Raw genomic sequence first — 15942 nt, forward strand, 5'->3', positions numbered from 1 at the left:
ATATTCCTTGCTTATCCTAAGCCTTTCCCTCAGTGCTCAGCCAACAGCACACACTACTGCCAGTAGCGCTGTCTGTTCTGGATGGTTTCTGGTATCTATTAGTGGGCAGCATTTCCACCCCTAGGATTCAGAACCCAGTTCAGTGTCTGAGAGGCGCTTAACCTAGTCAGGCCTCCCCATCAGATGTGAGGCAGGGTGTCCCACTGGCTCTTTAATCCATGGGCTGAAACCACATCAATTACAATAAATTCTGCCCACTATCTGGCAGATAGCCACATATTGTAAGTGAGACTTTCTGAACACATAAGAATCCTTTGAATAGAATAATAATCAAGTTGCCTTCATTGGACGGCCTTTATTGGATGGGATGAATGTCATTTTCTGTTCATCAATCTATATTGTAACTTCGTGTTGGAAAGCAATGATTTGAATTGAAAAGTTGTATAAAATGAGGTGGTTGACTTGCTCGCCGAGCTGGCCTGATTTCGTTTAGCGGTTTCATCACCATACTAGGTGACATCATCAGTGGAGCCACTGATGAAGCGATGTTATTCCACTCCACGTGGAATTTATACTGTCTGGTCTGTTATGGTGAGTACAGTCATTTCTGGTCTGAACAGAAACAAGCCAGCTCAGCGAGCAAGTCAACAACGTCATCCACAACCCAAGCTACAGATCTTTGCCAAAACTTTAAACTGCATAAAATGCATAACACTCAATATTAAATAAGCTATCATTTTTTTCACAAAGAATATATGATTTGGTGGATTTTTTTACACATGTTAAACTTTAATTGCACCAGAAAAAACTCACTAAATCTATCATTTCATCCACACATGATGCTACATTTGTACTGTTTGTACGTTATATGTTGACAAGAACAGCTAAACTGTGCATTCATTGAAGAAACTTTTTTTTAACTTGTTGTTTTGCTTATTTGTTTCCAACTGCTTATTTTTTTCCAGCTTCTAAGACATATACAGGGTCATGCTATATCATTTTAAGCCAGAATGGATCAACAACACTGTACTACCACAGAGGTGAAGCTGATAATTACTAAGGGCCAGAATATTTGCTGTTCTTGTTCTCCCTTGGAAAAAAGTTGTCAGCCTTTTGAAATTTCATCATCATTATATTGAAGAAACTTGTCAGCTAGGGTGATGTTAGAGACAACAAAAAATTGGCCTCAATAACTCTGAGCCAGAAGAGGAAACTAAGCCGGCGCTCCTACTCATGATCATTGTTTAGTACTGCTTCTGGAAGCTCCATGTCTGTGGGTATTTGGGAAGGATGACATCATTGAGCTCATTAGTAATGTCTCCCACAGCCCAATTCCTCATTGTATGCATTGTCTAGGCTCATTCATGAAGCACAACCTCAAAATATCAAACAGCACTGATACCTATGGAACTACACTCCAGCTTGAGTCACACTTGAGGAAAAGAGATTTAGGGGAGTTATGATGTGGCAATCAGAATTACAGTGTTCAACAAAAAAGAGTTGTATGAAACCTTATAATGTCACAAGATGAGGTGAAGACCAGTTTATAACACTCAAGAAAAACACCAACCTTATGAACATCATGAGGGACACAAGCGCTTGTTTCTTTGAGTCTGGAAATTGAGCTATGACACAAACCTCCAACCACTGCCATTAGTGTATTAAAGTTCTGAAGCTGCTGGAGTTTCTGCAGAGAAGGTAAGATGACAATGCCTTCTAAATCAAACAAGAAAAATGGCACAACAATAATGATTCAGATCTACTGTATTGCAACCCATAATTAACACCTCCACCTGGATTCAAAACACTAAAATATATAATCTATTGAAATACTTAAGAGTACATATTTCTCTGTGTGTGTAATCCTAAGAAAAAAATCCCTTGCTAAGTTATAATTATGACCCAATGACAATTTAATCTTTTATCTTTTGTTGAAATCTTTGTTTGGACAGCATTCTTCATAATTTTACATTTTGTACTTGGTTCTCAAAGTTGCATGGGTTTCTGACTCGGAATGAACCGCTAATTTATTCCTAAAATGAGAACAAATGACATTGAATAGCATTGAAACATTACACTATGTCAGACTATGTGATATTATAGCCAACACATGGATAAAGTAAATTTTAATTGACTTGCCTCAAGATGCACTAATAATTTAACATGATTGTGAAGGCAACCAAACAACACAAGCTGCCTATTTATTAAGAGGAACTAGTGCCATTCATACCTGAGCCACACAAATAAACTTGGTGAAGACTTCAGCCCGTAACTGTGGTGTAGGTCTGCTGAGAACCATAAGCTGGACCCATTGTGAAATGCCATTACACAAAGCTACAGAACGTTCCATTGTGGGATTGTCCTTCACACAGCCAGTCAATATGTAGTTCTGATAATCTGAAAACTGGATAAAGTAATGCCGAGTTATATTCTATTTACTGTTAATTCACTTCCTGGTTTGCCTTAAACTGCCTTTATATTGCAGAGCAGCTTTTATTTGAACTGTACAATTACTGAAGTCACAACAAAAGCAATTTGTTTAACAATGGATCTTCCTGTAATCTTTAATTAATTTACGGGATGTGGGCATTGCTAGCTGAGCCAGCACTTATTGCCTATCCCTCGCTGCCCTTGGCAAGGTGGTGGTGAGCTGCCTTTTTGAACTTCTGCAGTCAATTTGTTGTAGGTGGATCCACAGAATATTAGAAGACAGAGGTAGGATTTTGACCCAATGATACAGAAGAAATTGATATACTTCCAAGTCTGAAGGGTGAGTAGCTTGGACAGGAACTTTACGGTGGTGGGGTTCCCATGTATCTGCTGCCCTCATCTTCAAGATAGTAGTAATCATGGGTTTAGAAGGTGCTGCCTAAAGAGTCTTGGTGAAATTCTGCAGTGCACCTCATAGATCGTACACACTGATGCAACTGAGTGTCGGTGGTGGAGAGAGTGGATGTTGCAGGACACGGCGCTAGGCAAGTATACTGCTTTGTCCTGGATGGTGCCAGGCATCTTGAGAGTTGCAGTCATTCAAGCAAATGGAGAATATTCCATCACATTCCTGACTTAAGCCTTGGGAATTGGCATACAGAGTCGGAATATCAGTTATTTAATGCAGGATTCTTAGCCTCTGAACTGCCCTTGTAGACATTGGATTTATATGGCTGAACTGGTTTGGTTTCTGGTGAATAGGGTAGTTGGGTAGTGATAGTGATTGTGATGCCTTGAATGTTAAGGGATGATGGCTATATTCATTTTTGTCGGAGATCGTCAATGCCTGACGCTTGTGTAGCATTAACATTACTTGCAACTTGTCAGCCTAAGCCTGGATGTTGTCACATCTTGCTGTATTTGTTCAAGAACATTGTGTAATCTTCAGCACTTCTGACCTTATGATGGAGGGAAGGTCCTGTACATGACGAAAAGATCTATGGAGCTCAACAACCAGCAATAAGAGAAACAAATGATGTTCAGCATCTATGCCTTTGTTATGTTTTTTCACTAGGGAGACATTGGCACAGTAATGCACCACAATCTATCTCCAAAGGTAGGACTGATGGTATAAGTGATGTCTTGTATATTTTAGCATTTCTATGTTGCTGTGGAGGCACAAGTGTAATATAATGCTAGGTGTCCACTGTCGTTCAGTGCTAGCATTAGTGCTTGTGCCTCAAAAGGCTGCAACTTCAAGTTCCATTCCAGAAATTTGTAAGTCCTAATCACAAAATGTAATGGACTGTCCCAGTGCAACACTATGGGACTGTTTTTCAAATGAAATGTTAAACCATCTGCTACGTCTCAGGTGAACATGAAAGATTCTAAGGCTTTGTTTAAAGAACAGATGGGTTTTCTCCCAAAGTCCTGGCCAAGATTTATCTCTCAGCAATACCTGAAAGAGTTGGTCATTTATTCCTATGCTGTTATGGATCTTACCATGCACAGGTTGACTGCCATGGTTCTTATATTACTACAATTAACTGAGAAATAACTTGATTGGTCGTCATTGCTTAGTGATGACCAGAGGACATGAAAGGCAAGCTCATTCTTACATGTATTCAATCAGCTCAGTTGGCTGGATGGCTACTTTACAAGTTAGAATGATGACAACAGCATTGGTTCAATTCCTGTCCTGGTCACCAGAAAAGCCCTATCTTCTCAACCCCACCCTGTTGCCTGAAAGGTGGTAATCCTCAGGTTAAATACACCACTGGTTGTCTCTAGTAAGGGAGCAGCCAATGGTCCTCTAGGATTGTGTAACTTACAGTATCCCAAAGCTACTTTTATAGTGAATCAAGAACATGAAAGGTCAAATGGATTTCATTTGCAGATTCAAATGTGGAATTCCCAGTATATGGCAGTTTCAAATCTGACCTATAGATCTCAGAGTACAAGGTCAGAGTTCCTTCTGCCTTTCAGTGAATAAAAGAAATATGGTGGACACAAACTCAATTCTGACTTTTCACAGGTAACTGGGAAATGAATGAAATAGAAAAAAAATAGCATCAAGGAGAAAAGACAGAGGTATAGGATGGGCTGAATTGTTCTTGCTGGGATCTAGCATGAACACAGTGAAATGAAGTGCCTCTTAAACTTATTGGGAATTGCATTTTATAAGGACAAAGTTCAACAGAACTTGGGTACAGCAAAAAAAATTGTAATGATAATGTTATACCTTCTGGCACATTGAGAAAAAATATTTTTAATTGTTGGCACTGTTGTTCAAACTATTTTGGGCATAGATATCAGCATCACAAATGCATTAAGGCTAAAAGGTCACTCGACATTCAGAGTGGGAATTCTGAAGTTCTGATATGAGTCAATCCTTGTAATTCAAAGATAAGTTTGGAGGGATTCATTCCAAGTTTGACTGATTGAGTTTGAATGCATTAAGATAAATGGAGTCCCTGGATCATTTTCTTCACTGCTAGACTGGTGTTGTCAGCTTTGTTAGAATTTAATGATTCCCACACACCAGCAATCATTTCCATAGCAATCACAATTTTCTACTTTGCAATTTATCTGTAAGTATTTGAGTCTTAAATGAATAAACTGAAATGTTTTTTTCTCCCTCTGTAATGTGAAATAGGGAGAGAATTTTAAGACAGAAATCTAATCGTACTACTTTCCCTTTAATATCTCAATACAATTGATGGTACACTTACAGAGATCCTCCGGAAGGATTTGAATTCGAGGTAGGTTAGGTGTTCAGCCAGCTCTCCTGGCTCCAAGTGATCAAATAGGAGAGAAACTTTTCGCTTTTTGCTACAGTTTGGTTTTATCCGTTGTGTGATTTTCCGTGACCAATCACGTGTATTTCTGCGAAAGAAATATAAAGAGTTCCAAACAGTCCTTTTAAAAAAATATTCATCAAACAGAATGAAATACATATCGGAGTGTCCCATCAACTGTTCGGTAGTTCAAGAATCTCTTCTCTCATCTGCAACATAGAACATAGAACATAGAAAAGTACAGCACAGTACAGGCCCTTCGACCCACGATGTTGTGCCGTGGAATAATCCTAATCCAAAAATAAAATAACCTAACCTACATTCCCCTCAATTCACTGCTGTCCATGTGCATGTCCAGCAGTCACTTAAATGTCACTAATGACTCCGCTTCCACGACTACCACTGGTAAGCTATTCCATGCGCTCACAACTCTCTGGGTGAAGAACCTCCCTCTGACGTCTCCTCTATGCCTTCCTCCCAACACCTTAAAACTATGACACCTCGTGGCAGTCAATACTGCCCTGGGGAAAAGTCTCTGGCTATCGACTCTATCCATGCCTCTCATTACCTTGCACACCTCAATCAGGTCACCTCTCTTCCTCCTTCTCTCCAGAGAGAAAAGTCCGAGCTCAGTCAACCTCTCCTGTAAGACAAGCCCTCCAGTCCAGGCAGCATCCTGGCAAACCTCCTTTGCAACCTCTCCAAAGCCTCCACATCTTTCTTATAATAGGGCAACCAGAACTGGACACAATATTCCAAGTGTGGTCTCACCAGGGTTTTGTAGAGCTGCAGTATAACCTCGCGGCTCTTAAACTCGATCCCCCTGTTAATGAAAGCCAAAACACCATATGCTTTCTTAACAACCTTATCCACCTGGGTGCCAACTTTGAGGGAGCTATGCACTTGAACACCAAGATCCCGCTGTTCCTCCACACTGCCGAGTATCCTGTCTTTAATCCTATATTCAGCATTTAAGATCGACCTTCCAAAATGCATCACTTCACATTTATCCAGGTTGAACTCCATCTGCCATTTCTCAGCCCAGCTCTGCATTCTGTCAATGTCTCTCTGAAACCTGCAATAGCCCTCAATACTATCAACGGCACCTCCAACCTTTGTTCATCAGCAAACATACTAACCCACCCCTCAACCTCCTCATCCAAGACATTTATAAAAACTACAAAGAGCAGAGGCCCAAGAACAGAGCCCTGCGGGACACCACTCAGCACTGACCTCCAGGCAGAATACTTACCATCTACAACCACTCTCTGCCTCCTGTCAGCCAACCAATTCTGAACCCAGACAGCCAAATCACCCTGTATCCCATACCTCCTAACTTTATGAATGAGCCTGCCGTGAGGAACCTTATCAAATGCCTTGCTGAAGTCCATGTACACCACATCCACTGCTCGACCCTCGTCAACCTGTCTCGTGACTTCCTCAAAGAACTGTCCAATTTTAGACTGTCCAATTTTATGTTGGGCTTAGTTGCTTAGGCCATTAGCCGCCTGGCCATGATAGTTAAGAAATTACTCCTTTAATTAAGCTTTTCATCACCTGATCTGCTCTCTCCTTAGGTTATTCATCTATTTATCCTGTTTGCTAAAAGCTCTATATTTTTTGTTTGTCCATAGGATGTGGTGTCATTAGCTAAATCAGTGTTTACGACATGCCAGATTTCTGTAGACCTGGAGTCACACGTACACCAGATGGTAATTTCCTTCCCCAAAGGACATCAGTGAACCCGTTAGGCTCTTATAACAATCGTCAGTGGTTACACAGTCACCATGAGACTAACTTCTAATTCCAGAATTTTATTGGGCCCAAATTTTACCATCTGCCATGGTTGGATCTGAACCCTTGTCCCTAGAAAATTAACCTGGGAGGGTCTTGGTTACTTGTCCCATGCCATTACCACTATAGCACCATGTTAAAAGCGTGATCAAAATGTTTGCCAGCTCTGAAGCAGAGCCATCTAGACTCGAAATGTTAGCTTGCCCTCTCTCCATGGATGCTGCCTGACCTGCTGTGATCTCTGGCATTTGTTATTTTCTGTCTATCAAAATGCTGCTGTTTGCTGTTAAGGGCAAAGGAAGTTTGTGTGTGATATTGAGCTGCAATAAGCTTTGTAAGTTACATTTCAGGGCCTGGTAAGCTCATTGTTCAGGGCTGTGATGAGTACTGCTTGTACTTTACTCAGGAGCTGCTCAGTTCAGATCATAAGCTCCAACAATAATAATCTAAAGACACATCAGGAAAAATATGAAGGTAATGGAGGGAATGTGGAAGAATGGTTTCAGGAATGAGGAATTTCAGTTGTGAGGCATGTTATTGAAATACTTTCTTCTCCTCTCCCCATTTCTTAGATCAATATCTCATTTTGTTCCATTGAAATATCAACAAATATCTGTACATCTCTGACCACCTTCCTTTGCTGTGTTTTCCACATTGTTGCTTCCAGGCTGCTCATATCACAATAGCATCAAACCCCTAATCATTCCCTAAATTGAGTAATTAGTCTTTCAACAATTCTGATGTGAGGAAAGTCCCTCCTGTATTTCTGGCTTCCTTACCTGTGTACCCCAAGAAAATGCTACTCCTATCCCTTCAGTAAAACCACCTGTTAAGTGGAATAGGGCTGCAAGTAATTACCACAAATGGAATAGCAAGGAAAATAATGTTCTAGAACTGTGTGAGAAGAAACATATTAACAAAAATAAACATCGTTCATTATAAGCAGAGTAAAGAGAATTGAGAAATAAGGAAATGACAGAGAAACTAAACAAATAATTTTTGTCTGATTCCACTGTGGAAAATACTGAAACCCTCCCAGACGTAGTGGGGAATATAGGGATTAGTGTTAACAAGGCACTGCAATTTGTTAGTGCATTTTTTAAAGTACTACAGAAGATAGTGGAAGTAAATAAACCCGCTGAGCCTGATGATCTAAAGTGTATTAAGAGGTAGCTATTAAGATAGTTGATGCATGAGGAATCTTTCAAAATTTTGTGACTCTGGAACAGTTTGTGCAGGTTGGAAACTGATAAAGGAAATACCACAGTATATGAGAAGAGGGAGTGAGAGAACTATTAGCTAGACCTGTCAGACTAACAACCACCATAGAAAAAAACGCTACACCACAGCTACAATTCAGAGGCTTATGGACCATTTTCTCCAATGTCTTTTCCCCTTGTTATTTCTTACCTCTGCCAATACGATTTCTACAGCTTCCAATCCTTGCCATCGTGTCATTTTTTGCTATCGTACCAAATTCATCTAACAAAGCAAGCCCATTATCTTTCGCTTCCTCTTTGTCCTTTTGAAAAGTCATATATTCCTGGATACTTAGTTCCTAGTTTTGATCTCTTGCCATGTAGCCATGTCTCTGTAATAGCTACAAAGTCATAACCATTAACCTCTATTTGTACCATTAATTCATTTAATTTTGCTCCAAATACTACAAACATTTAAATAGACAGCCATTAATTTTGCTGTTTTTTAAAAAAATCAGTTTTTCCCCTTTGACCAATTGCTTGCTTTTTTAAATGTTTCTATTCTCTATTACTACCTGCTCCACTGTAAGTAAGAATAACTGAACAGCTGCCCTGCAGTTTTGCGATATCCTTTTGCTTTGAATGCCCTTGTATCCCTTCAGGACTCCCTTCCCCTGACGTCTAATTAGTTTAAAGCCTTCTCTGCAGTCTGGGACACTGATCCCGACAAAGCTCAAATTAAGTCTGGCCAACATCTCCATCTACCCAAGTACTGACACCAGTGATCCATGTGCTCAAATCCAATCCCTCCCCGCCCCCCACACCAGTCTGAGCCATGCATTTGATTATTCATTTACCCTTTGCCAGTTTGCTTATGGCTCCAGTACTAATCCAGAAATTATTACATTGGAAGGCCCACCTTTTAATCCTGACTGTTCAAATTCTTTCAGCAGGATTTTCTTTGTAATCTTATCAATGTCACTTGCATCGATGTGTATAACAATATTACTATCATTCCTCTCCAAGTTCCTGTCAGCCCTAATGCAGGCTCCAGTCCACAAGAGCAGCATAGCACATGGAATCATCAGCCTTAGCTCAAGTCACTTTTTATCATTAAGGAGTGACTTCATTAATTCTTAAACTATGAAAATGATTACTGTTAAGTAATCTGTACATCGTAATCCATCACTATTTCCAGATGTATTATACCTAAAAACAACTAAATTGAATTTATAGAATAAAATCCCAAGTATTATGATAGTGTAGTACTGATGGTATGGGGCATTCTCTGAAGTATAATCTGTTGAGGATTCTCTCAAAGTGCCTTACCTCTCCTAACGGGTGCTATATCTCTTCTGAATGGCAGTTTATCTTCCCCAAAGTTGTCTGAGGACAAGTCTAGAGATACCATACTGCTCCAAAAGGTTACTCTGGCTTTCCAATAAAATGCACAAGGTTAATCCTTGCTTTCACCTTATGTTATTTGCACACTTTTGACACCTACCTGATCAAAATCATGCAGGAGTAGAGGGAGCTGCCTCCACAAACCATGCATGCTCAAATTCCAAGCCAAATCCATTTCTGTACCTGGACTGGCAATTTCCAGCTACTTTCACCATAACAGAGCGGCACTGAATCCTGAGCAAAAACCTGAGCTTATGTTTGAGGAAGATTGTGGCAAAATTTTAGTCCAATGTTCCCTCGTGTCTCACCTCTATTTGTGTACAAATATCCTTAAAATGAACATAATTCTTCAAATGATAATTTGAATTTTTTTAATGGAATTATTTTTTGAACAAGTTTTCTTACATTTGTGATGTGTCAATGAATTGGGAGTGTGACTCTTCACCATTCCTTCTGACCAGTTCCTGAAAACTTTCCATTGTTTCTGAAAGAGCTTTGTCCATTTTAAACATTATCCAGAACTCCTTTATCCAGTACCTGCAAAACAAACCATGTAACTTACATTGCAGCAGAAGTAACAATTTGTTTACTGCACTGTAACAGGTAAGGTAGTTTCGTTTTTTGGAACTATAAACTGAAATGGAAGCTGGCCTGCCATAACTGTTAAAATGCTACATTTTGCAAATTGAAAATCAAATGTTGCATATCATTGAGCTGTGCAAAACTGTGATACTTTGTGGATGCAAAAGGAGGAACAATTTAAGACTGAATGGCACAAAGACCCTTTTGAATTAAACAGTCCTTTGATCTGTTGAAGTGTGTTAAAAACAGCTGTATGTGCCAAGAACAGAAGAAAGTGGAAAATATCCATAGCTTGCAGACTGAAAGCATCCTTTTCTTTGTCTTGTCCCCTCTCCTCTCCAACCACAGCCTACTGCTCCACCAACTATCCCACCCCCAATTTTGTTGGGAAAATAAACAGAATACTGAAAAATGCTTAAAAAGAAGAATTCAAAGCAGAAAGTCATCTACTCAACCATAAAATCAAAGGACAAGTAACAAACTTCAGATTGTACCACAAAGAGAAAACATAGTTAACATTTGGGACTGGTGATCCATCCTCAGAAACACAAACACATACACACCGCTCTGAGTGAGGGACACCAGACCCGAAACGTTAACTCTGTTTTCTCTTTGTGGTACTGAGTTAACATTTCGGGTCTGGTGACCTTACTCAGAAGGATGTGTGTATGTTTGTGTTTCTGAGGATGGATCACCAGTCCCAAACGTTAACTCTGCTTTCTCCTGCACAGATGCTGCCAGACCTGCTGAGCTTTTCCAGAAACTTTGCTTTTGTTCCTGATTCACAGCACCTGCAGTTCGTTTGGTTTTTATTCAGATAAAACCACCTTGACATTACAAAAATCTAGAGCACCGTGAGTAAAAACAACTTTCCACCTTGTGCCTAAGCCTTTGATTTTTAGAATTTTGTTTAATCTGTATATATTCCTTTCTACCCATACTATATGTGTTAAACTGTTTGTCTTTTGACTGTTTTGCTCATGATTGAGAGTGTGTGTGTGTGTGTGTTTGAGGTTTTGAAGGAGTATATTTTAAGTTGGTGGATTAGAAGTCCTTTATAAATTGTGATTTTTTTTTCTTAATTTCCCTATCATTGAAGTAACATGGTGTGATTACTTCTGTCCTGAGCAGCAGTCAGTCAGGGTCATTGAACATTTTGGTCATCACAGGGATTTAATATATTTAATATTTTGTCAACTTTGGGGAATAGTAGGCCCTGATAATGAGAAAACTCTTCTCGTTAAGTCATAATATAACAAAATGTATTAAGTCATATATCAATGTGTGGAGGTGTTTCTTTGATTTGTCACATTGAAACACCTCTCACTAAAAACTATCATGCTATTTATATGAGAAGAAAACTCCGCAACATTGACTTTATAAGTCCAAGTATATTCCAAATTCTGGTCTCAGAACATCACCAGCATTGTGTGTCTGAACATTACCTCTATTGTGTGATACAGGACTGAAGGAAACGTTAATATTGCAAGTACCACATTATTCTCACCTCACTGAACCTCTTTAAATTGATATAATGCTGAACCTGTCACACAACAACTGATATAATAAAAAAAACCTATACAAAACTAATTTCTGTCTGTAGTATCAGACAATTTTTGCATTTGAGTGTGGCTGGGATCAGATGTTAAGCTGACCTTTGATGCTTTTATATATGAGACATCTTTTACAGAAACTACTATGTCACCCTCTCACTATTAGGGCAGCGTCTCTTGTCTCCATGTTATAGGAATTGATTCCGCAGGCAGCCTCAGCTGTTAAGTGGTATTGCATTCATGGTTGTGTTTGGAACAAGCGGAACTGCAGTGTATAGACTGAATAGAGCCGCCTGACCTAATTTAGATCTACTTAAAATCTGAAAGGAATTTGTACCTGCTTATTATTGCATGCATGTTATGTGGCAGCAAGATTGCTAACTGGAGATAGGACTGCATTTTCCTGTTGTTCAGTAGTTCATCGATTATATTGGGCTCATTTCCACATGAAAAATGTGCTTTGTTTCAATTTTTTTATTGATGTTAGTTAACATATTTCATTATTTGTAACACACATAATATTAAGTGCCTGACACAATCTTACATAACTTAATTTCCAGTGAACACACAAAGCACCAAGCAATGCACCTTCTAAGTGAAGTTTGCTGGAGCACAAAAACAACCTTCAACAGAGTTGCAGTTATTAACTGGGAAATGTGAATTTGAAAATTATACCTTATGGCTTTTCAGCGTATACTTAAAGTGAAAAGAAAGAGCAATTATTTGTACCTTCAAAGTGCATGAAGAGCCAAATGACCTCTAAGTGCACTGTAAATTCTATGATTCTGCGATCAAACTTTGGTTTAACACTTGCAACGTTCCTCACACAAGTAACATAAAGACAGCTGGAAATTGATCAGCTAGGGTTATAGCTCTCATGATATGACTACTTGCTGGTTGGTCATGTAGTATTAATGCTACATTGAACCTACATTAAAATAACATTTCTCAAGCAAACTAGTTCAAAAAACATCAAAAGTTTAGACTGCACATGCAAAAAAACAACTTCGCTTATTTTAATTAAAGCATTTGCAAAACTAAACCACATTCTTTCCAGCTGAGTTGAAAATGATGTGTTGCTTCTGCAGGTAGTCATTTTGCTTCTTGTCTTTTCATAGATGTGGTTACTATTTCCAGGAAAAGCCTCACCTTATAAAGTAACAGACCTTCAGGCAAGCTGCAGCACAGTTTTGCTCTAAAGCATTTTGATATGTAGGTCACCATTAAGGAAAAATGTTTTCAGCTGAGCGTCCAAGAATTGTTATTTATATTCAAATGAGCCCAAAGCGAATGACTTCTGTAAGGTCACTCCTGAATAACACAGCAATTTATAGTTCACTATAAGTTGCATTATCATACCAACCATGCCCCTAGAGTGCAACTTCAGGTCTCCAATGGTGAATATAATGGAAGCAATTCTTTGCAAATTTAAGATGTACTTAAAAAATGCCATTAAAAAAACCATATTTTGCCAAGTAGCAATGGCAGAGCTATCTAAAATCATGCACCATTATCAGTCTCACATGCTGATCAAAGATTCATGAAGTCTAATGAGAGTAGCAGTATTAGTTTACTTGCATAGTTGGTCAGATTTAATTTGTCTTTAAGACTTTCTTTTATTCAGTGGTGCACTTGATGTTGCTTTCCCCCTGCCTTTTTGGTCAGGAAGTTGAGCAACAAGTCATTGTTGCAACATCTCATCTAGAATTAAATGGAGCATTAGGGTGCAAAACATCTTCAAGCAATTAAAGCACAAGAAATGCCAATGCCAGAAGCATCACAAATTCTTGTACTAGATACCCAAATTAATGAAATTTTCTTTGAACACTATTTAAATATTCACTCAGAATGAAGGCTTGCTCGTTATTAGTATTGATAAACTTTCCCATTTACAAACCAGTTTTCATGGTCTAAGCAAGCAATTTACCTACAATGTTGTTCTTGACATATATTTTTAAGCCGCCCTATTGAGTTTTTCTCGTTGAATACTTTTAGAATACTGTGTACAATTCTGATTGCCCCTCTTGAGGAAGGATGTTGTTAAACTTGAGAGGGTGCAGAAAAGATTCACAAGGATGTTGCCAGGGTTGGAGGGTTTGAGTTATAGAGAGAGGCTGAATAGTCTGGGGCTATTTTTCCCTGGAGTGTTGGAAGCTGAGGTGACCTTATAGAGGTTTATAAAATCATGAGGGGCAAGGATAGGATGAACAGACAAGGTCTTTTTCCCTATGGTGGGGGAGTCCAAAACCAGAGGGGATATGTTTAAGCTGAAGGGTTAAAGATTTAAAAAGGACCTCTGAGGGGTAAGATTTTCCATGCAGAGGTGCTGCATGCATGGAATGAGTTTCCAGAGGAAGTTGTTATGGACCAGCTCAAACCCCCTCAAAAATATGTGAAGAAGATAGCCTAGACCCTAATTTTGTTTTAATTTAAAGTTAACTGTAAGGCATTGCTTTCCAAATGCAACTTCTTTGGTCAAACTACTCGACTTTAAGCAAAACATGCTTTATTTTTATACTTACTGTTAAAGTACAGACAAAGTAAAAATAAAAGAATTGGCTTAACAGTAACTCTATCAAAATGCTTAACAAAATAATATATACATTAACTACTAATAACTGTTCCAATATAGTAACACCCATAAACACACCCTTAGCAAAGGCAAATGCAGTAAAATAGATTGTTTCACATGCAACTCCAGCAGCATGAAGAGAACCTCAGCTTTTACCTGTAAAAGAGAGAAGAATAAAAGCTTCCAAGTCCAGCTTAAAGACGCCAGCAACTGCAGAAAGCTAAAAGTAAACATCCTGGTTCTGTGGGAGCTTGAACCCACCTAGTCAGGCTGCTTCTATTGTTTCAACTTAAAAAAGCACCAAGGCCTCACAAGTTGTTTACTTTATTGGAGTTGAAAAGACCATTCTCAACCTTTATTCATTAAAAAAAAACAAAATAAAGTCAAAGTATTGTCACAAAGTGGTGGAGGCAGGTATGATTACAACATTCAACAGGCATCCAGATTGGTATATGAGCAGGAAGGGTTTAGAGGAACACAGGCCAAATGCTGGCAAATGGGACTAGGACAGATAGGGATGTCTGGTCGGTGCAGACAAGTTGGAGCAAAGGGTCTGTTTCCATGCTGTATAACTCTATGACTCTATTTAATATGCAAGAACATTGCCCAGCTATGACCAATAGAATAGATAGGCTTCAGTTATGAAGTGACCTGGTTTCAGATGGGCCAAAATGGGATTAATCTTGTGCCTCTAAATTGCAAAGGAGTTGATGATCAATTTGGTTAGGATTAGGATTAACTTCATGGATTTTGAGTTACTGACTGTGTGATCACAATGGGAGTCTCAAACAATATGTGTCCATTTTTAGCATTGAATGTGAAGGAACACAGTAGAGGGGCCATATACCACGTAAGCAGATGTTCACGATGTTGTACAGATCTCAAAATAAGTAAGAATCACTCGTGTTAGATTGGAGGGTGACGTTAGTCAGAGGAGAATCACATGAACATGAAATACTGTGATTGAGGTATGGGGAAGTGGGGTTGATGATATTTAGCAGTTCTAAGATTTGTCATCAGAAATTTGAGATAGGCAAAGTACAATATGACAATGTGATCTAATAATTTGACTAAATCACATCGCCCCTAGGGACAAAAACAGGGTCAGATTTTGTATGTCTTCTAGGCCTGTTGAAAATATCTGCACTGAGAGTTTATTTCTCTTGTAACCAAGAGAGCGAACGGACAAATAAATCACTGTTTTTAACACATTATGTATGGTTTAAACTAATATCCTGCGCTGTTGCTCATACTAAACACTTCACTATGAATAGGTTCATGGCTCTGTCCTCTTCAAGTATCTGTGGAGCTTTTCATCCCTCTACAAGCCTGCTATTCACTCTGACGGACGGCAGACTAATTATCATAATGGCTCATGGGTCTTCTGAAGTGGCTTTTGTTGCCTAGGTTATTTTAAACATTGGTTATTTCAATGATTAGAATCTATTTTTGAACAATGTTTCTACTGGCCAGAATGAGAAACATTACAGAATATGCACGCTCTCATTTAATGTTAAGAGTTTACAGAAACAGGAGTTATTGACAATGGATATCCTTCTGGTAAGTGCATGTTAAAAATCCTCTGTCACTCACAGTCAGAATTATTATGA

General features: G+C 38.9%; 1 protein-coding gene and 1 long non-coding RNA gene across 5 annotated transcripts in view; one reads left to right on the forward strand and one right to left on the reverse strand.

The window, feature by feature from the left end:
• The window catches only part of LOC125455629 (RAS guanyl-releasing protein 1-like), a 103127-nt gene that overhangs the window by 26390 nt on the left and 60795 nt on the right, over nucleotides 1-15942 (reverse strand). For all 3 annotated transcript variants that reach the window (XM_059649211.1, XM_059649210.1, XM_059649212.1), the window contains 5 exons: nucleotides 12910-12967; nucleotides 10031-10162; nucleotides 5163-5316; nucleotides 2231-2404; nucleotides 1571-1687 (listed from right to left, as the gene is read on the reverse strand). In XM_059649211.1, the coding sequence (XP_059505194.1) occupies nucleotides 1571-1687; nucleotides 2231-2404; nucleotides 5163-5316; nucleotides 10031-10162; nucleotides 12910-12967 (635 nt within the window). The remainder of the gene's footprint in view (nucleotides 1-1570; nucleotides 1688-2230; nucleotides 2405-5162; nucleotides 5317-10030; nucleotides 10163-12909; nucleotides 12968-15942) is intronic.
• LOC125455630 (uncharacterized) overlaps nucleotides 2637-15942 on the forward strand; it is a 56486-nt gene continuing 43180 nt past the window's right edge. For both annotated transcript variants that reach the window (XR_007248279.2, XR_007248280.2), the window contains exon 1: nucleotides 2637-2770. This is a non-coding gene — a long non-coding RNA (uncharacterized LOC125455630). The remainder of the gene's footprint in view (nucleotides 2771-15942) is intronic.

Source organism: Stegostoma tigrinum, chromosome 10 (genome assembly GCF_030684315.1).
Source record: "Stegostoma tigrinum isolate sSteTig4 chromosome 10, sSteTig4.hap1, whole genome shotgun sequence".
Taxonomy (NCBI): Eukaryota; Metazoa; Chordata; class Chondrichthyes; order Orectolobiformes; family Stegostomatidae; genus Stegostoma; species Stegostoma tigrinum.